Source organism: Magallana gigas, chromosome 5 (assembly GCF_963853765.1).
Source record: "Magallana gigas chromosome 5, xbMagGiga1.1, whole genome shotgun sequence".
Lineage (NCBI taxonomy): Eukaryota > Metazoa > Mollusca > Bivalvia > Ostreida > Ostreidae > Magallana > Magallana gigas.
Genome location: NC_088857.1, coordinates 54,144,189 through 54,167,401, shown reverse-complemented (window position 1 = coordinate 54,167,401; position 23,213 = coordinate 54,144,189). Strand labels below are relative to the sequence as shown.

General features: G+C 32.6%; 1 protein-coding gene and 1 long non-coding RNA gene across 3 annotated transcripts; both read right to left on the bottom strand.

The window, feature by feature from the left end:
• Positions 1 to 11,810: 11,810 nt before the first annotated feature.
• Positions 11,811 to 17,388, bottom strand: LOC105325816 (von Willebrand factor A domain-containing protein 7). The gene is made up of 16 exons (XM_011425531.4): positions 17,250 to 17,388; positions 16,981 to 17,118; positions 16,547 to 16,741; positions 16,297 to 16,416; positions 15,982 to 16,140; positions 15,735 to 15,856; positions 15,408 to 15,561; positions 15,242 to 15,312; positions 14,721 to 14,874; positions 14,338 to 14,507; positions 14,087 to 14,195; positions 13,323 to 13,518; positions 13,144 to 13,207; positions 12,764 to 12,984; positions 12,214 to 12,358; positions 11,811 to 12,102 (listed from the first exon to the last, which is right to left on the bottom strand). The coding sequence occupies exons 1-16, from the start codon at positions 17,263 to 17,265 to the stop codon at positions 11,872 to 11,874; spliced, it is 2,265 nt and encodes a 754-aa protein (XP_011423833.4). The 5' UTR covers positions 17,266 to 17,388; the 3' UTR covers positions 11,811 to 11,871.
• A 178-nt stretch (positions 17,389 to 17,566) lies between these two features.
• On the bottom strand, positions 17,567 to 21,087 carry LOC136275246 (uncharacterized). Of its 2 annotated transcripts, none has more exons than XR_010713773.1 (4): positions 20,679 to 21,087; positions 19,371 to 19,496; positions 17,761 to 17,934; positions 17,567 to 17,635 (listed from the first exon to the last, which is right to left on the bottom strand). It is a non-coding gene; the product is annotated as an uncharacterized lncRNA (long non-coding RNA). The 2 variants fall into 2 exon arrangements; XR_010713774.1 differs by lacking the exon at positions 20,679 to 21,087 and adding an exon at positions 19,769 to 19,925.
• Positions 21,088 to 23,213: the final 2,126 nt, after the last annotated feature.

Sequence of the window (23,213 nt, the reverse complement as noted above, 5' to 3'; positions counted from 1 at the left end):
GTTTTCTTTGCATGTGAAGATTTTTCATAATTTTCATTTTGATTCAAATGCCTACAGTTTAGAAATATGACATCATAAAGTTTACCTTTTCCCGCCACTTTCGCATATTTTGCCTAAAACGGCTTGTTTTCGAGCAGTTTTTCTTCCAGAAAACATTGAGTGCATGCTTGAGCAAACAAAAACATTCATCAGAGAGGTATCTATCCAAGACTAATAAGGAACATAAATATCTTCCTTGTTCAAACTGTAGCTGTTTCCCATTCAAAATAAGATAAGAAAATGTCAATTTTTGACTGATTTTGGTAAAATTATAAAAAATAGCGTCACTCCTGACGTCACTGAAATAACAAATAAATCACATAAATAAGTGAAAAATATATATTTTTTATCAACTCTTTTAAAAAATAACATAACATTGAATGTATCTTAAACATTTTAAAAAATGCGAATTATGAGTAGGGGGGTGGGGCAATTTTGACTCATATCATATATACGCATATAGTTCTTTCCGGAAAGCTTTTGTTTAATTTAATATTTATAAATGTTGATTTTTGGTGTAATTGTATTTTAAAGAAAACATATTGTGAGGCATAATAGCAACAGTGATTCTGTTCTAACTGTAAATAGAATATTCGTAGTTTTCACGAGACATTGGTTAACTAATAAAAGTAATAGGTAAGAAAAATAATTATACGTACGTAAAATAGAGATCTTCTTTAAATCACATGACAGGGACTATTCCACGAAAATGCACCTGATGAGAAAATTGGAAAACAGTTTTGCTTACTTCTCAATAATTAACGGCAAAAAATGTTTCTCCTACATGTATAACGTAATGTATACGAGTTTTAGTATTAACTTTTATTTATAAAAACCTTTTGTCATAATGTATTTTATGAATAAGATCTCATCTGCATTAAGAACATTCTGAGCGAGCCTAAGATTTTTAAAGCAGGAATTGTCGAAACCCAAATGACTGCATTTATTTGGTTGATCGATTTCATTCAATATCATTGAATATCAATACATTTTCTAATGGAATATCTGGACCCCCCCCCCCCCCAAGTTCCAACTTATCTGTCAGGTTTCTTTTAAAATATGTTCTCATTTTGGTAATTTCGTTTAAATGATACTTTGGTTTGATCGGCCTCCCAGCGTTTTATAACAAGTGCAATTTAATTTCATGCAATTTTTGCCAACAAAAAACGAGTTCCAGTGTTTTGGGGACAAAATAATTTTAGCTAATGTATATCTCAGTAAATGCTTCTAATATAAAGTTCTGATTGTTCTCTTCTCTCATACTTCCCATACAATTCGACAAAGTTATATACTAGTATTCAGGTCGTACAAAGATCGTGTAATTAATAATTATTTACGAATCGATATAGATGATGGCCTGATTTTGACATTTATAACGGGGAATACCCTTGTCTTCTTTCCTATTTGTAACCTGATACATGTATTAACTTGTAGGGGGTTACCTTGAATTATTCCTTACAGGTAACCAGCCAATAAAAACACCTCATCTCACCAAACTTTGTTAACCTTGAATAAACTTCTACATACTACAAACAAAACATGTTTTATATTATCTTATCGGCAATAATACGGATAACTCTCAGGTACCCCCTCCCCCTCCCTCCTGTAAAATCAGTGGGAGTTTATTAGGTCACGAAGTACCGAAATGAGAGACAAATGAAAAGGTCTCAAAAATGATTTTTTTTTTATATATTTGAAGTTGTTGGCGGATAAATTCTAATACAATTTTGTGTTCATATTTTAAACTTCAAACTTTTAAAACTTCATCAACATTAAACTAGTATCACACAATTCCTTACTTTATAAAAATTCTATACAAGAAGATAAATATGGTTCCGACTAAGACGTTCTAGGAGAGACAATTATATCTTCTCAATACTCGAATGGAAAAAAATCTCATTACCTTCATCATAATCATCATGATAATTGATTTTTGATACAGGTGCTTTGTTTTAAAATGTTTGTTAGGGTCAACTTAAAGTATAACTGATACAAATTTTTTTGGTGAAAAGGCAGATTACATAATTTATCTGCGCATTTCGATTCATCTTTTATCTAGGACTCTGTTGTTACGTTAAACAATAATTGTTGTCTGCTTTATGGCCATATAGATCGACGGAACATATTTATTTTGTATGCCGTCAGGCCTAATCAGTAAATGTACAATACGAATGATTTAAATTTCAAGGAAAATCTTTTGAGACGGTACTACAGAATCAGTCCTATAAAAACTTACGAACCGCCACATACCATATTTACAAAATGAGGAAATTTCAATCATATTTCAAATAACGTGTCAGAAAAATATTTTCTAAATCTCCTGTACGAGAATGATTATAAATATTCTAACTGGTGCTAAACAAGATTAGTATAGAAGTCGTACACACTGTAAATGAAAAACTGCAGAATAAATGTGTGTCCAACTCCCAGGTATCGCACGGAAACGAAGCCATCAGCTAGATTTATCACCTGTACCAAAGGTTTCTTAACTCTATTCTATTGTCATGGGTTTATCTCGCCCTATTAAATTTGTTGTGGCACCTCTAATGGAATGAAATATTGAAATTTATCTGAAAGTTCGAGTGTTTTGTAAAAGTGAGAGTCCGTTCACGACTTGGTTTGAGAATCGTAGCAATAATCGTTATGTAAAGAAATGTAACAATTACTGTGTATCAGATACAAAGACTTTGATAGATGAATTCAATAAAAAGGAATTCAATTTGAAACAGGCCACAAAATGCACTGATTCTAACAGATTTGATTAAATTTATGAAAGGTGTGCCAAAACAGCGTTTTCAAAATAAAGGGAAAAAAGGAAAAATAAGCATGGATTTGTTCTTTCTACGGAATGGTAACATAACATTGCTTTTTAAAATAATTTAACCAAAACCTTGTTTTTCACGATTTGAACAATCAATCGCCGAAAGCACATAGCATTTAAGTCTGAACTATAGCACACAACCTTTAACCTCTTGCAATCGATTTGAACGTTTATATATCGACGTATTTCTAACATTGGAAGCTTGAGATAAGTGCACAAGTTACAGATTTGAATGCCAATGTTATTCTTTTAATGTTTAAACCAAACACATGTACGAACTCTAGTTATTTAAATTTTAATTGAACACTTAAAAATGTCGGTTAAAAAGAATCTTTAATGTACATGTATATCAAATTATCCAAATTTACAAAAACATTTTGTTATTATTCGTAAATGTAAATTTTGGGATAATTTTTTATTTAAAAGAAAACTTATTGTAAGCTATGCTTGCAAGTTCTGTACAGAATGTGCAAAGAATGTTCATGCTCTCCACGTGACTGTGGTTAAATTAAGCGATAGGTGAGAAAACAACTTATAGACTGGCTTAGATAAAAATTGCTCATTTAAAATTCACATGACAAGAACAATTTTACGGGGATGTGCCTGAATGGTAAAGTTTTTATTAAGGGTTTGATAAGAGACACTTTTTCTGCTTCTCAATAAATTTCGCCAACATGTTTCTTCTATATTCATGACGTCATTATCATCAATTTTACCATATTCTTTTATCATAAAACTTTTCGTCTTATTTTGGTATTTGATGATTATTTAAGTGTAAAACATTTTAAGCTTAAGATTTTTAAAGCATGAATGGTCAAAACTCAAAATCTAGATAATTGCATTTATTCGGTTGATCAAATTCATGATTCATATAATTGATTTAAATATATTTTCTGAAGACCCCCCCCCCCCTCCCTGAAAAATGCTCATTTCCAACTTATTTTTCATGTTTGTGTTTGAGTATATGTACTCAGTTTGGTATCGCACGTTGTATTTCTTTATTAAATGGGGAGTGACATGCTTTAACAGATATATTCCTTATTTGGTCGTTAACCAACTCTAGCTGTTAGAGCTTTTAAATCTGGTTCGTCCTCTGCTGTGGCTGTACATTCAAAAGAAAGGAAAAATAAGTATGAATGATTTAAGGATACTTTTGTTCTGGAAGGTGTCAATGGAAAATGCTAAAATACTTTTTAAACACACAGTTAAAAAATAACTCTTAAAAAAGAGGATCGTTCCTCTGTTTTCGGTTAGCCATCTTGGGTCACCTCTATGTTAGAAATTATGCATCATATATTGATTCTACTCATCATCTTCATTTTGATACGAAAAACATAATTTTACAATTTTTCAATATTCCTATCGACACATATTGGCAAATTTAACTCATATATCATAAAAGTCAAGGAAAAATGTATCCCAAGTTTTGCCTAAAATCAGCTTATTTCATACCATATCTCGAATTTTACGTCATAGACCCATCCTTTTTCGCTCATCTGAGCCAAAGGATCAAGTGAGCTTTTCTGATCAGAATTTGTCCGTTGTCTGTCGTTGTCGTCGTCGTCGTCGTCATTGTTGTCGTCGTCGTTGTTGTAAATTTTTCACATTTTCATCTTCTTCTCAAGAACCACTGGGCAGATTTCAACCAAATTTGGCACAAAGCACCACTAGGTAAAGGGGATTCAAGTTTGTTCAAATGAAGTGCCACGCTCTCTTTAAAGGGGAGATAATTGAGAATTATTGAAAATTTGTTGGTATTTTTCAAAAATCTTCTTCTCAAAAACTATTCGGCCTGAAAAGCTTAAACTTGTGTGGAGGCATCCTCAGGTAGTGTAGATTCAATTTTGTTCAAATCATGGTTCCCGGGGGTAGGGTGGGGCCACAATTGGGGGATCATGTTTTACATAGAAAAATATATAGAGAAAATCATTAAAAATCTTCTTCTCAAAAACTCTTAGGCCAGAAAAGCTCAAATCAAAATGGAAGCATCCTCAGGTTGTGTAGATTCAAGTTTGTTCAAATCATGATCCCCGGGGGTAAAGTGGGGCCACAATTGGGGTATCAACTTTTACATAGGAATATATAGAGAAAATCTTTTAAAATCTTCTTCTCAAAAACTATTAGGCCAGAAAAGCTCAAATTGGCGTGTAACCATCCTCAGGTAGTGTAGATTCAAGTTTGTTCAAAATATAGTTCCCGGGGGTAGGGTGGGGCCACAATTGGGGGATTAAGTTTTACATAGGAATATATAGAGAAAATCTTTAAAAATCTTCTTCTCAAAAACTATTAGGCCAGAAAAGCTCAAATTAAAATGAAGGCATCCTCAGGTAGTGCAGATTCATGTTTGTTCAAATCATGATCCCCGGGGGTAGGGTGGGGCCACAATTTGGTGATCAAGTTTTACATAGGAATATATAGAGATTTTCAATTTTTTTTAGCAAGATCTACTGTACTCAGTTGTCAAGATATGTTGATACTGTAATGCTAATTTGATCAGAATTAAGGCAATTGTTGCTCAGGTGAGCGATGTGGCCCCTGGGCCTCTTGTTGTTTTAGTTTCTGAAATTTTAAGATTTTTCTGACAAGTTTATCATAATTTTAGAAAAGGTTTGAGACTTTCAAATAATTTCATAATATATTGAATTAGTAATGAATAAAATTGCGTTTTATAGGTAAAAAAGGTCAAAATATCAATTAGGTGAAGAAACTGCAACATTTTTTTATGTTCCTTTTAATTAGATTTATTTTATATTGTAAAAATTAAATTTTGTATTTGATGCCATGGTTCAATCCGATAACATATATAGAGGGAAAATTATATATATATATATATATATATATATATATATATATATATATATATATATATATATTTTGCAATTTTGAAAACAAAAAAGAGTTAAGTGTAAAAAAATATTTTATGGTTTTATATCAAATAGTGCTAATAACATAAAATTTTGTTTTGTTCTCTTTTCGTACATTTCTACATAGTTACATTTTGACCGTACAAAGTTCATGTAATTATCTCTAATATTCAGGGATCAATAAAGATGATGACCTGATTTGAAATCTATCCAAAGGAAATACCTGTTTTCCGTCCTATTTGTGACCAGATAAATAGTTGTAGGGGGTTACCTTGCATTATTCCTTACAAGTAACCATCCAATAGAAACAGCTCATCTCACCAAACTTTGTTGACCCTAAATAAACTTCCACATACTACAAACAAAACATGTTTTATATAATCTTATCTGAGAATGTGGCCGACCGTCAAGTAGCCCTCCTGGATCGGGTAAAAACGGCACGGGGGAGAGGGCGAGGTTTTAAAGTACCTGGTTCAACGACGGATGAAAGGTATCAAAATAAAAAAGAATCAATTTCCCTGTTTTGTCGAATTCTATTCCAATGAAGATTCTCTATCGATCCATCAAATAAAATTTCCGTGTGTCGAAGAACCATAACCATTTTTTTTTAAATCTAGGTAATTTTTCACGTCAACGTGATATGAATTGTGCTTAAAAGTTTTCTATCATTTGTAACCTTTTAAGATAATTTCATTTAAACACTCTAACAAAACAGACTTCAGAATATTGTAATTCGAGCAATTTTACAATGCAAGAGATTTTGGGGGTCGCATGAGGTAGAATATCTTTAGAGCTTTTATACAATCCAAAAAATAAACATGTATGTAGAAACATTTAATTTCGTTTCGACATAAACATTATAAAAATGAACAAGAGGCCCATGGGCCACATCGCTCACCTGAACAACAGTTCCTTGTAACATTCTTTTTCATAGCATATGTTATTTCTATTTTAAACTTTGAACCCCTTTCTGGGGCCCCAGTATTGGTCTGGGGTTTATGGTTGGCTTTAACAACTACACTATTTGAGGATCCTTGCTTTGTAATCTCACAAACTGTAGCATTGTAGTTCTCAAGAAGAAAACTTTTAAACATTTTAATTTCCATATATATTTCTATGTTAAACTTTGAACCCCACTTAGGGCCTCAGTATTGGTCTGGGGGTCTTGGGGCCCCAGTATTAGTCCGGGGGTCACGATTTTACCAATTTAGAATCTACAATAGCCAATGATGCTTGCATAGTAATCTCACAAATTGTTGCACAGTAGTTCTTGAGAAGAAGATTTTTAAACAATTTTCCTACATATTTCTATGTTTAAGTTGTAGCCCGGCCCGCCTGGGGCCCCAGTTTTGGTCCGGGGGTCACGGTTTTTACAATATAGAATCTTCACTATATATACAAGCATTTGTGTAAATGTTGACATTTCTGGTGCAGTGGTTTTTGAGAAGGGAATTTTTAAACATTTATCCTATGGATTTCTATGTTAAACTTTGAACCCCGCCTGGGGCTTCAGTTTTGGTCCGGGGGTCACGATTTTTACAATTTAGAATCTTCACTATATATACAAGCTTTTGTGTAAATATTGGCATTTCTGGTGCAATTGTTCTTGAGAAGAAGATTTTTAAACATTTTTCCAATGTATTTCCATGTTAAATTTTGAACCCCGCCTGGGGACCTAGTTTTGGTCTGGGGGTCACGATTTTTACAATTTAGAATCTTCACTACATATACAAGCTTTTGTGTAAATATTGGCATTTCTGGTGCAGTGGTTCTTGATATGAAGATTTTAAAACATTTATCCAATGTATTTCAATGTTAAACTTTGAACCCCGCCTGGGGCCCCAGTTTTGAAGACACGCACCCTATTTTCACTGTTTCGTAATTATCTCCTCTTTAAGAAGGGTTGTTCCCTTTATTTTAACAATTTAGAATCCCCTTTTCATAAGGATGCTTTGTACCAAATTTGGTTCAGAGGTTTTTGAGAAGAAGTCAAAAATGTGAAAAGTTTACAGACGGACGGACAGACAGACGGACGGACGGACAATGGGTGATCAGAAAAGCTCACTTGAACCTTCGGTTCAGGTGAGTTAAAAACTATACTATTTTTATGCTTTATTATACTAACTTGTTCTATGTTCAAGTTTACCAAACAACAATAGCCATGCATCAAATTGTTAAGAAAATACTTTTTTCTACACTAGGCAAAATTGCTAACGAACCACTTACTATTTCTTTGATTGTTTTAGATCTTAACTTAACAAAAATGAATTAGTATATTATTTTGATATTTTATTATAATACATTGGTACCCACATTATGTGATTCACATATCAATATCGGGTGTGGCCTCCATTTGCTCGCATAAATGCGATATGTCTCTCTTTGTCGCTTAGTAATTCCGCGGCGCTTTGAAATTCTTGCTCGGTCCCTCGCACTACCAGTTGTACAAATTTCCGGTACAACCTTGCAATTGACGTGTGGTGCCCATTACACACAGTGGCTACCTAAAAAAGACATTTTGTTTTATTAGATAAGCAAGCTGCATTATTTTTAGCCAATATCACAGATAATCGTTAAATTATTAAAAAACAGTTCTAACCTCTCTAAAGGAGCACCCTGCAGAGACTATACCAACTGCCCTGCCACGCATTTCTGTGGTCAAACGCGGCCTTCCCCGTCGGGGTTTTGTGAATTTTTAGCAACACATGCATCAATTATAAGAACACAAAAAAGAATGTAAAGATTTATATTTTCCAAAAAAAGTGTGAGCACGATTTGAGCATTTCTAAAGAACAGCTACGCTTCGGTAAACATTATATCCATTTATCCGTTTGGGCATTAAAATGTCTTTCTTATGATTAAGGTCAACTATTTAAACATTAAATTCATCTTTAAAAAATATAAAATGTAAATATTATTTTATTTTAAACGGTGCGTTAGCAATTTTGGAAAGTGAATGTATTAATTTTATAAACCGCATTGTCTTCCTCTTATACACCAAGCACTCAGACTGTTATCTTTGTTGTGATGCTTCTTCATTGGAACTTTTGTCATATGTTGTTGCTGTTAATTGGATTCAAATATCCGTTTATTGTACAGCTTCTTGCTATGACCTTATTTAATTTGCTCTCTCATACTTTTAGCTTTCTTCGCTTTCTGTTGATTAAGAAGAAATTTTTTCTCAGTTGCCCTATTGACACCTAAAGATACTTATAAATCAAATCCCAATTTAGAATGAGATTTTTGTTTTGTAATCTTTTTTCTTTTCTTTTTTTGTAGATTTTTTTGTAGATTTATACACTGTTACTATAGTATAACAAATTGTGTTGCGGGGCATCCATTTTTCTCTCTTTTAATTGAAATAGCCCAACATTTATTATTTAAAAATTAATTAAATAACATATCATGACACATGGATGAAGTCTAGACCAAGAATAATCATTTATGAAGTCAAGTGAAAACAACAGAAATCCAGAGGGTTAAAAGTACTAGTACATATAGTAAATAGCGGACAAACACATGCTATTGAGTTTCACCATCTTAGAATACACAGAACATTTTTCCTTTCATAATACGTATGCTTCAAGGATACTATGACAGTGTAATAATAGAGATTTTATTGGTGGAACATATTTGGTTTTAATCATTAGTGAATGATCCTTTGAATATTTTTGACCTTTAGTGGATGATACAGCATATAATTTTAACCTTTTATTGTTTATCATTAGTATTTTACCCTTTTGACCTACAGTGAAAATAATAAATATAAATGCGGGTCAATGATGCATTATGAAACAATCATATCGATATCATATAGGGAACTTAAAGCAATGGTTAATGTCAGGAATTATGATGCTAATCGCTGTGGCTCAAATTATGGCTAGCGGACATTTGAGATGCATATAATCATACTGGAAACAAAATTAACAGGTTACAAACCCTATATTTTAGACTACGCACTGACTGAGGAGGCAGAGTATATCAAATGTAGATCAAAATACTATCACAAATATTGAATCAAGGTTTCGTGAATTTTGCTTTAACAAAAACACGTGTCAAAAAACAAACACTAAAGTCAAACATGTATGGCCCGATTCTAAATCTTACGAAGTTAACATTCACTGATGTAGTTTACTACACTTGTATCGCTAAACCAGATCAATGTGTTTTAGAAAGGAACAGGGCTACAGCGTTCACCAACATGATTCCCTTAAGACATAGGTGGCAAAGCACTTTAAAAATAAAAAGATAATGCACTTTGAATATTTTCAAAGTGCGTTAAATTTGGGACCACGTATACGCTCTTTGAAAGATAATTCTTACTAGCCATTTTTTTAATTATCAAGACACTTAACATAAAAAGTATGTGTAAATTAAAAATTTTATTATTCAGTATTTGATAAAGTTTTTGGTATAATGATTTGAGAACAAGGAGGTGACAACCAACGATACAGTTCCATTACCGGTACATCATTCAAATGATTACTGGAGAAGGGAATCTATCCCCTCTGTCTTTTTCTTTCTTTATTTTTGACTTTACCCTTAATGTTGTAAAACCACACTTTTAATGTATTGAATTTTGCATATAGAGACATAATAAAAGTTTTGAGATACAGTCTCCACGAAATTTACAATGTATATACTATTTTTTGAGTGTGAAATAGGTGGTTCATATATTCATTACTATCATTAACATTTATCCATTCGTAAGTAAAGTTATGAAGTAATTACTTTTTTGTCAGTGCCGTAAAGATATTTTTCATACAATTGAATTTTGTAAATAAACTTGCTTGAATGCATCTTCCCCCATGCTGTTTCCCCCGCACACATACGCTAACCTACACATCTGTGAATCGTTGATGAATATGCATAAGAAATAAATTTGAATAATTTTTCGAATATGGTCATCATAATGACAAAATTCGGGTCTATTTTCCTCCATTGCAAAATTTGCGTTAAAAACGGCATATATAGCTTTAACAGTTTACATCTAACATCATCAAAAGTTAGTATACTCAATTCATTTTCAAATCAACCATTGTGAAATACAAAAACATATACCAGTATGAATGTTATTTTATAGAAAGAGAAAAGGTAGTTACAATTGGTACTTTTTGATAAGTATTGTTAGGTTATTATAATTTGTTATAGTGTTTTTTTTTTAAAATTATATATTAGTGTAACCATTAGCTATCCATTTAAATAAATAAGTAAATAAAATTGAAATGAAGCTGTCCTCTATGTGCACTGTAAAGGTTTACATCATTAGGTATCAGATCATATTTTGTACAGTGAAAAAATTTGATATGTAGAAATACGCTATAAGTGTTAGCAAAAAATAAACCTGATTCATTGTTATTGCGTGGACCCTGAGGTTTACGCAGAAAATATATAAGCGATGTTAAACCGGATGCTATGGGGAAAATTTAGCCTGCGCATGAGCTAGCCTGGTTCCTGTGCTAATGGGTAGCTCAGGGAACCAGGCTAGCACAGGTTCATCTGAATCGGGATTCCATGCCATATGCACAGTGTAAAGGCGCTGTAATTGTAAAGTTGTCGGTAAACAGTACAGAAACAAAGTATTCATTTTAAAGAAATGAACGGGATGTGATATAAACCGTCAGTATTATGAAATAAGTTAATGTTATGCCGAAACTACAACATGCATCAAATAGCATATAATTTGCAACGTTTTGTTGTTTTCCGAATACACATGTAGTTTAACTTTACTTTTATAAAGTTTATTTATCTCAAGAAAAATGCATCAAAATATGAAATTGATTTACACAAAGCTGTCACTGCATGGTAAACAAGAAAGTGCGAAGCGTAATGAGTGCGCAAATAGTAGAATTCACCGAATGCCTGATACTATACATGCAATCTTCATTAATATAGATCATAATTATTTTAGAAGTATGAACCCATTAAATTCTGAGATAAAAAGTCAGGGCTGTACATATACGTAATACAAGGTACAAATTTTGTGGTTAAAAGCAGGGGACCCGAGTCGGTGGAATCTTTGATAATCTTAAGGCTTTTACATTTTCGTTGGAAACACATGCAAATGGTCCACGTATTGCAGTCCTTTTTTAAAGGACACCAACTTGTCTTTTTTTAACCGTACAGTTATGACTTATTAGTCAATTATCAAGTCCTCTTCATAAAGGATGTCCGACTACTCCGGTCAGCATACTTGAATGAAGCTTCAAAGCATGATGCTGACAGAGAGTCTATCCCATCATCCTTCGGGGCCTTCCCATGAGCTCTATTCATGTACACTAACACTGCTACAATGGCGGCTACTACCACTAGACCACCGATCCCCCCGCCAATCACACCGTACAGAAAGCTTTTATTGGAAACAGACGAGATCTTCTCCTGTAAAATAAACACATTAATTTACTGACTTTATCAGTAAAACTCAAAACAATCTTGAATTGTGTTATAGAGTGTGGATTGTTCCACTTCTGTCGTGTAAGGTTTACTCGCCTTATCGACCGATTTGACAAGGCGATCAAAATTTTCCACGGTGGTATTGAAGGTTTGTCCCCCCGAAAAGTCCACTGGCCAAGTCTTCATGTTCCCTCGAATATCAATGGCCGTCACGGTGGAGCGATAAACACAGCACGTCCCGCTGAATAACATAAAAAAAATTTAGTCAGTCAATGTTTCCCTGACCATAATAGATCTACTTGTATATAGTACGCACTGCTTGGTGGAGAAAAAAAAACCAACGTCAGAAAGTGTGACCCCACGGATACAACTACATCAAGAACTTCATCTCAAAATAACTTTGTAAAGTGTTATCTATATATTTCAAAACATTCGTAGTAATTTTTGTCTTTTTCTAAAATGGAAAAACGCGTTTCACGGTATTAATATACAATTTAGAATTCTCTCTCTCTCTCTCTCTCTCTCTCTCTCTCTCTCTCTCTCTCCTATTCTCTCTCTATTTATATTGCTCCACTTAGACCAAAATTTATTGCTAGATCTGAGATTTTATAGTCATTTGAATCTCAAATTTCAATATTCAAGCTACCTAAGAATAGCTGTGTATATATCAGGAGAGGTTGAACTCAGAGTAAAGGTAAACGCCGGGTCACGTGGTGTCGCATACAGCCTACTCATGTTTACATGGAATTCAATGTCCATTACTGTGGTCCATTTTTGCAACGAACAATTAAAGTAATTCATCGAGGCTTTTTCACAATTGTTAGTCTTGTTTATTGTGCTCATTTCCGGTGGTGCCACATCTGCAACCTAAAAATATTCGGGAGACTAACAAGAAATAATGAAAACCTTTGATTTCAACGAGAAAGTCTTAGTTTAAAAGGTTTCCCGAGATAGTAACATTATTTACAGACAAAAAATGCCTTTAAAATTCAAAACACACAACTTTAATATCTTTTGTATAATGACCTGTAGAGTTCGTTTTATGGTCTGAAGAGTTGTCCCTCCTAGAATCAACTTGACTGTCAGATATCTAGAAGCAATATAATTATATAGCAATAATATAATTAATTGTCTATTGTAGATACTTAATAAACAAATTTTAACAATCATTAAAGATGCATTCCTTTTAACTTTTTTTTTCTTACGCTAAGGTCAAGGACTTTGCAGTGACTGGGATATTAACGATCTTAAAGGCATGAGCAGCCACAGACACGGGAAGAGATGACCCTGTCACAAATCCCGCAGGGGTGGATGTCTTTGTCACTTGAAATACACGCCTCGCACTTCCAGTGTTTGTTACATAAACTTCTATCACTGATGTTTTACCCAGAACCAGCTTTTCTGAATAACAAAATCATATGCAGCTTATTAAGACAATTTCATTATTAATTGCTATGAGTTTCAATTTAAAGATCGAAGCTTAAATTTAAAAGCATAACAAAATCGTATGAAAGAAGTTGTCTCAGGGTTCATGATCTCAAAAATCCTAAAGAATCGTTTTTAAATCAGACAAAACAATAAATCCTTTACGTTGCAACAGAAAAAAAATCATGCTTTTTCTGAAAGAGATCGAAGACCGGCTCTCTAGTAATGCAAACCACTTATATGTCATCTGTTTGAAAATTTTCTTAGATAATTGTCGATTGGTTTTCGTCTACTTCAGAAGAACCAAGACTTCTGTCTCCGAGAAACAAGATAAACATGTCCGTCAATTTGAGAATGGTCGACCACTTGACAATACAGAAAGCTGACATTAAAATGTGGCATGAGTTTGTTGGTAAGGTATACTGATATCGTTCTTTCAATAGAAGTAATTTAGTTTAACTCGGCCGAGCTTCTTGGCAAAAAATGTCAAAAACAATTTTAGCAGGGTGCCATTGTGCTTTATAGATTTCCGTTCCGTCCGTACCTGGTTTAGATGAGAACTCAATGCTCCCGGTGACAGGCGTGACAGCGTCAGATTTCTCACGAGTAAAAGTTTGAGAGTCTAGACTTCCATTTATACTGACCAAAAACTCCTGGAATTTTTTTGTTCAATTTAAAAGCTAAAGGTCTTTATGCAATGATCAGACTTTGATAAAAACTCAATCATTAATAAATTAAAAAAATATTTACAATAAATGGTCTTATAAAACTTGATACTGATATACATGAATTTACCTCAGATGTCACATTATACTCAGCGTAAAGCACGCGACTTGCGTCACTATAGTTGTCTTTGACAGAGAGAACTTTAAGAATGGCGCCGTCCAGTGTCTTTAGGATGATATGCAAGACTCGAGCAGCAACCGGAAGTCCGGTAACTGTAACGCTGAGGAGGACTGTGGTTCCTTGATACAGACAAAATTGTCAAATCGATGAGAAATGTGTGCCAATTCTTACAAAATTTTTGTATATGTAGATAAATTCAAAAGGCTTATAGAATAAACAATATTACATTGTGAACTATTACCAGCCATCGAAGACAAGTTTTTAACATAAACCTGTTTAAATATCAGGAAAGCACTAAACTAGATGAACATAAAAAGAAAAAAAGTACGAACCTGTGATGGGACTGGTTCCGGTGATGGGATACTTGATGCCGTGCACGTCCTCCATGAACTTGTACGTAAAGTCAATGTTTCCACTTCCGCCTACTTTCACTTTCCAAATTCCCGATTCCATTTTGTGCAATGTCCACTTTCCCGCTGGCGGTTTCTAAAAATGGCCAAAAGTTTTAACGTTTTACACAATGTGAAATAAATTAAAATGAAAATGACTGTCAAATACGGCGACAATAAATGTTATATCTAAACGATATCGGTTAAACAATTCTTAATGTATACAAATGAGGTTTAAGAAAAAAAAGGATAGAACATAATAAATCATTATAACAACTAATCATATGGGGTTTTATATGAGTATTGATGAATTGAATTCATAATTTAGCTTTACAAAGTACAAGTGTAATAAAAATTTTATGATTATTTTCAGCAAGAGTAAGTGAATTGTTCACTTGAGTTGCAAGCAAACTTTTTAAAATTGAAGTAAAAGTATATTTTTTCTTTGATAAAAGAGTACTAACTTGTATTGATAAAACAGTCGTACTTCCAATAACATCTACAGAGGCAGAACCAGAGAAGGCCTGTGTGCTGCCTATCAAACATAAAAAAAAATCAAATAAATTTTATATGAATCCGTGGAAGCTACTTAAAAAGTTGTAACATCGCATGGCGTGTTTGCTCGGTTACCGTCTGGTCGGTCCAGGGTTAACATTGAGGTTGAGGACACGCCCTCTATTCTGACAGTCAGGAGGGACAGGTCCTCATCCACTGACCACGTGTGTTCTGTCCCTGAACTCATCGTAAACGAGTCCACTTCTAAACCAGCTACACCCATATTGTTCTGCAAAGAGAACCCCCATAATTGTCTCCCTGTGGCACAACATAAATTTCTAATTTATTGGTGAATTTAGAAGAACGGTTATAATAATATTTTTACATACCTATTGTATATTTGATTTGGACAATGAATTTAACATCCATGCATGTATTTTCATTGACATTGCTTGTTCTTACCGCTACAAAAGACCCCAGGATGGTGCCGAGAGATGTAGAGGTGGTATGTACAATAAGGCCGCCAGTGGCTGACGCTATCTTATCAAAGAAATCAAGTCCTCCTGAACCGCGCCTCATTCGCTCTGGGTTTAGAGAATGACAAAAAAGTAATAAAATTTTCATAAAATATGAGTAATATGATGTAAATTTAGACAGGTTTTTAATTATTACAGACAATGATTTTTTCATTATTAGGTATTAATATTACGTGAAGATATCATCGGTGTTTGTCGGCATACTACAACCGCAATCTTCTTTCTTCTGATCAAATCCATGAATTCTTCCTCTCTCTGTGTGTGTATGGAAGCCTCTGTGTCAGGGTTAGAGAGAACAAGCAGACATGATCCGGTCTGTGCTTTCTTTAGAGCTATAAAATTACATATACTATATTAAAAAGCCAAATAAACGTTTACAATCGTTCATTGTTTAACCAGGTTTGAATTATGCAAACATTTACGAAAAGAAGCCACCATTTCAATATTATTCTAATATATATTGTATAACAGAAAAGTTACAAATTTACCATTTATCAAGTCATTAAATGTCAATATTGAAGGAACCTGTCCGATCTTTGATGACATATCTCCAGACAACATCATCACAATGGTGTCATTCAATGATTCTAAGATTTTTCTATCTTCAACTATAAGTAAACAGAAATAATAATGATTAAAATAAATGTATGTATGTAACTCTCCCAATGGTAGTAATTTCATAAAGCGGTTAATTATTCACTGTAACTGGGGTGAGAAAAAGAAAGTAATATGACGAACCACTGGATTCACGTTGATTAGCATCAATGTTGCTCCGAGTTGTCGCCCTTGTTTCTCTACTGACTGACCCCGCCCCATCCATGATTAGAATTACAGATAGACCCTGGGCAAGACAGTTGTAACACAACTTCTTGTGGGTCATACCTAGAAGTTCTTTGAATTTGTCAATTCCAATTATATGTAATAAACCGGTACCTACATTAAAGTAGAGGTAAAACACGTGTTTATTGATAAACTCACGTTCTTTCTTAATGAACAATTTAAAATTGTCATCATTAGTAATTAATAGATTACAGAAAATATAAAACAAAATATATATTATATTATAATACCAAAATCAAAATAAAAGGTAACAGGTAAATATCACCAGACACGTTAACATCAAAAGAATTTTCAGAATAAAGACGTTTTTGGTCTTGGTATTAATTATATACCCTCCCCAATCAGAAATTCCACTGAAGCCCGTGTAGCTGCCTCCATCGCCTGTTGTTGAAGATGGTCAAGTGTATTCTCGGGTCTGGACGTTTCTTTGTTTACTCCTTGTTTTTTCCGAGGATCTAAGTAACATTCGTCTGCAAGACAGATTATACTGTATACACTATTCGGTCACTGTAAGAAATGACTGAATGTTTTGAAAACGGATTAATACTGAATATGACTACAATATTCAAAAAGCCCAATTTTAGTGACTAATAAGGCTTACCGCTTGCCAACTCCATTAGTTCGGATTTTATCCCATTTTTTCTAGGTGTTTGTAGAACCCTTGCAGAAAAAATACAAGTACGTGTACGTATTAATTGTTTTAGAAAGTTCTACAAATACATGGTAGTTAAAGGACAATATCTAAGGCTCGATTTTTGTATTTTATGTTAATTAATATATAATATTAATAATTTTAATTTTATTTAATAATTAAATAATTAATTGTAATTTTAACAGCAATGTCCATATAAAGAGCTGGTACCTAGCATTTTGGAACTTATTTACAATGTCTACAAAATTGATTGTAAAAGAATTTTAAATATTTTACAAGAACGTATACTTGCATTTCAGAGGACACATTTAAACTCAGAGATTTGTCAGATATGCCTTAGAAATAAAAGAAAGAAAAGGAAACGAAATTAATATTTGATTTAAATGTTAATAATTCTATGGTTTTTTAAAATTTATATCCCTAAATGCATGATCTATATTGTGTTGTGATTTAATTTAACCTAGGTCTTGGCAGATTTGGTTCCCAAATATTTCCACCCAGTTTGTATTGCTGTAAAACTCCTGCAATGTGAAGAGATATTGTCCAGTCAGATCTCTCACGGCGTCCCAGTTCGGGTTGGCGGCCTGTGATTGGTTAATTATCTCGTCTCTAAGAGACTGCAGAAGCAGGTGTCCTTAAGAAAAGTAAAACGTTTTTTTTAATCTTAATGTTGAATATGCTGAACTAATGTATTTCAAATAGTATGTCAAATGTTTATGCCAATTGTCAAGTAAAAAGCGAGATACAGAGCTTGCAATTCTTTGAAAACATGGCTTGTTCCATTTTCTAAAATTGACATCTAGGTTTATATATATAGAAAATAAACTATTCATAACAAATAAGCCTTTACAAACTAGAAACTATTTAACTAGATTTATGACAAAATTGCAGAGATAAAAATTTATGGAAAACAAAAATGGTATGAATTGGCAGCAAAATATCTTTAGGAAGAATGGTGTAGACTGGAAGCAAAGGTTTCTTTAAAAATGTTTTTCATCATACAAGAAACTAGTTTGAATAATGCAATATTTGGTGCTCAGTATTTGTTAATCTTGAATACACATATTTGATGTTATTAAATTATACTCCAAAGTTAGTTGATATTAAAAGGTTAACAAACCAGTGAAGACTGAGACAAATAAGTAGACTTGAAATAATAAAATCACTCTTTTTATCAAATTTAAACAGTCCTATACTAAGTTAACCTAACTGGCAACCAGTTAATCTAAAAACAATGAAAGCGATTTAAACTGTTTCTATGAGGATGTAAAATACATAAAATAAATAACTATAAAATATCACAACAGATATGGAGGGCTAAAGATAATTGATTAACCTGAGTTGTTTAGCACTGCTTTATAATGAAGTTGGATTAAAAATTAAACAATATAAGGCAAAATCAGTAAAACTCAATGTACAAATTACACCAGCATTTGCAAAAGATATTTGTTTTTTTAAATTTATACATAAGCAAAAATTGTGATTTGAAAAACATGTATAATTATTTTAATTTATCTGTTACAATATGTGACTGTTAAACAGTATGAATGGTAATTCTGTAATATAAAAAAAAATTAAACCAAAGGAAATGGATGATATTCCTGTGTATACACTTTATGTATGCACTGGCTTTGTTTACATTACAAAGACGCGGGTGCCCTGTATCTCTATAACTAGACGACTTAATAATTGACATTGAATTTTAGTTCATCACATAAAATACCCCAGTCACTTAAAATTGGAAGGTAAAATTTGAAAAAAAAAATTGACACGTCTTATAGATATTTTTTTTTTTTATCAAATATACTAAATTCTTCTGGAAATGTCAGTCATGCAAAATTTTACTTCAAAACGTGTAAACATTTAAAAGTTATAAATAATATATAAAATAATATGTATCACAAAGAACCGAAAATACAAAAACTTCTCGTCATCTTCATTTACGTTAATTTTTACCTTTTAATGGCTACTAACTCACAAACTTTATTTAAACCACAAGATATTCAGTAAAATATGTCGTATGACCAATAACACTCAAAAACATTACGAATATTATATGTTACATTGAACCTGCTTCGATTTGATTACAGCTCATGGTTCTTGTAGCGTCTTCATGGTGATACCTCTGGGTCTGAGCGATGTTATTGATGATATCCTCAACAGTCTGGAGAAAGTGGACCATTCTGCAATCCCCATCTAGCCAAAATAATAACATCTTAAAAAAATAAATAAAATACCAAACATAAACAAACATATTTCTAATTCCGACACTATAAGACTGATACAATGAATAAAAAACAGCCTCGTCATTGGAATCCAAGAAAATAACCCAACACAGTAATTGATAAGAAAATCAAATCGTATTCTAGGCGCTTCAAATAACACGGGAGTTGGTACATGGTAGGGGTTTTTACCACGTTTATTTATTGAATTGAAGGATTATCATTTATGTAATACTATGACGTCACCGGTCAACAGTCTTTTTTAACAGTCGATTCTAATAGTTCCAATCCAACAGTTTCAATCCAACTGTTAAAATGCTGGACTTTTTTGTATAGAGTTGTTGGTAACAGGAAAATAACATCTTCTGTTCCCATTAATTGTAAGCAAACAATAAACCCCACTGCCGAGTTCCAATGCATGCTGTTTATAATTCAATATCAAATTTGTTACCTATGAAATGACATAATAATATTTGGAAAGGGTAACTGGTGGATGGTAAATTTATTTGCAGTCATTTTACGTATAAATCAGTCCATGATACTCGAATATATTGCTGCATTTCTTGACTGTGCATGTTTAACATGTATATATATATATGTATGAACGATGCGTTCCGTAAACTTGTAGGAAAATCCTTATAGGATCTATTTCATTAACTGACATACGCTATGCAGTTAGTGACGAGCAATGAACTATTTTTTAAAGGCATTATTTGTTTAAAAGGCAATGGAAAGGATCAAACTCTTCAGTCTTACATAACTTTTGCGGTTTAAAAATGAAACTGAAGATTTATGTAATAGGCCTAGAGATAAAAGTCATTCGCAAATAGCACAACTCAAGATCAGTACTACAATCCGGAAGATTCACCACCATAATTAAGCATTATGAAGTTCTAATGATCCATTTTTAAATCTAAAAAGATAAATATATAAGAACACGTAAGTCGTTATATAATATTTTGGGACAAGAATGCTAAATGCTTAAGATACAGAATAACAGAAACAATTGATCCAATTGCTTAACACTTTTATTTTTAATTGTTAAAAACAATGAAAACAATTCTAAATTAGCAAGAATAATATGACTTAACCGGTTCTAAAATATCCTCATAGTTAGAGCAAAAACCCCACCTATATAAGAAACTGTAACACTTACTAAAGTATTCGATGACTGTCTCAATAGCAGCAGATGAGTTATGTTTCTCCAGATCGATGACGTTATTTATAACGTCAGCTGTAGCAATATAAATGGCAGTCCGTGTAATGCTGGCGTGAGTTTGGTCAGATTGGCCATTACTACTTTCCATAGAAGGTACAAACGTTTGCAAACAAACAACCAAAACCCACAATATTAATACTTTTAGTCTTTCTTTCATAATTATCTTCACGAATTTCACGTTCAATTCATTAAAATTTGAAAATAGAAAAGATATTTTAATCGAGTTGTTCCTTTATATGGATGCTCTCCTTCGCTGAGCCAGCACAAGGATTAAAGTTGATTGATTTATTTGCCTACTGCAGAACTAAAGATCTTTTTTAGAATTTGATTCTATCCACTTTGCAAATGTGAGGTGCAACCTTTGATAACGACAGGTACTTCCTTTACCACTCCAAAATATCTTCTCCATAGATCAATAAAATTCAGATAACTTTCTACAGTAGGACAAAGTCTAAAGAAATGTTTAACATAGCGATTTAAAGATTTGTTCCTATTTTTCCATATAAATTCATCTTAATGCCAAGATAAAAACAAGTATACAAGGGCATTGATCACTATAAAGACAAACTCTTTATGCAACAGAAACAAAGACCTGTAGCCCTTTTTTTAATGGAGCTGAATTTCTTAAAGATTATGTTGTTGAACATAACACGTTCCTTAAAGGTAAACATTAGTTGAGAGTCGAAAACTTTGGCCAAGGCAATTCATATACAATGCATTGATTGTGGTTTTAGTTTAAGATAGCAATTAAAATAAAACCTTATCATCATCAAAGACTACTTTGTTTAGTTTACAACATGGTATCAATATGTGACGGCTAATTTATACAGCAATTGCTACTTGGTTATTTTTCCGCTGTTTTTTTTTTATATTTAGCTTTAAAATGATCAAAGGCAGATGCAAATCAAAGCTTTGCAATTGAAAGATGGGAAATAGTACAGTCAATTAAATCGGGGAAGAGGGATAGGGGTGTGTGAGATTTTCGTAAACTGCTTCTTAACTTTTGAACATACCGAAGAGCAAAAACCTTTATTTCCGTGTGAACATACTAATGAATCAAAAGGTCATATTTATGATGCAGGCCGCAATGTTCATCGTACGAGCTAACATTATTATAATAGATGTATACCCGTTCATACCATGCATCAACAAGTCTAAGCACTTTAGAGAGGGCTCGGATTTAGATTTTTCACGAGCACTTTGCCGCAACTTCTTAAAAACAATTGGAACATGAACATGTGAAGCTGGCAATGACTTGCCCAACTCTGAGGCGGAGATAATTCGTTTTGTAATAGTCTTCATCTGCGTTGCTTGCTTCGAGAAAGCTGGTAAGGGTAAATTTTCATAAGATATGTTTCAGTAAACTAGAGATTCTCGACTTTATAAATATATCAATAAAACTATGAGTATAAATGAAAATTGAATTTTTTTTTGAATAACTATTTTTTATATAATTATGGATATGCTTATATTTTTACGATTTCTTCTTCTTTCAGAAGATAGGTTTGGCATCTCAATTTCAATGTTGCAGAAATCAATTTCTAAGTTTTAAGGAACAGGCTATTTTATCAATGTAATGATATAATTGTCAGTAGCAATATAAATGATAAAAATAGGATATAATGTATTTGCACTTTCCACTATAGTATTCAAACTTATTAATGAGCAACGATCAGTGCATCTAATGACAACGGTTACTTATGTATTACAATGATCATAATGTTTATATTTTAAAGGTGTTCTACTTTTATATCCTACCATAGGAACCTATACAGATGTAATTGGTTCGTTTATGGCAACTAGGACTTGTTTCTATTACGGTCACAGCTATGTATTGGGATGGTTGTTGAATTACAAAGGTAATGTACGAGATGTAAAAAGATATTTATTCATTATCTTTACATCTTATTTATTCATTATCTTTAACATCTAGATTAATCTAATGAAAAAATATATCTTTCGTTTTGGATTTTTTTGCACAAAAGTACATATATTTCAACCTTAGGATTATCTCAGAGGTTGTCTAACCCTAACCGAAATGTTGCTTGATTTGTTTGGTAAATATGTAAACAGTAATAGAGGCAAATAAAGTTATAGCAATTTCTATTTGAAAAACGAACGAACAATCACAATTTTTCTGTAGCAAATCGACACCTGAAGAGATATTTTATAGCATGTGGTTTCAAACATGGCCCCATTATTTTAAGCCTCCCTAAAATTCGGACTAAGGTAAGGACTATTAATATAAAAATGATAATATCAATTGCATACAATTCAATTCATACTCATGAAATATTTCCCTGTCTTGTGGCTATTTTTACATGTAATATCCCAATCTTTTTATGAATAACGTAAACACAAGTCTAAGATATTTCATGATCATGTACATGTACATTTATTAATTTGGTTGAAAGTTCTTTCGTAAAACGCAGTCTAGGGCCCTGATTAAATAGACTCACATAATAACAATTT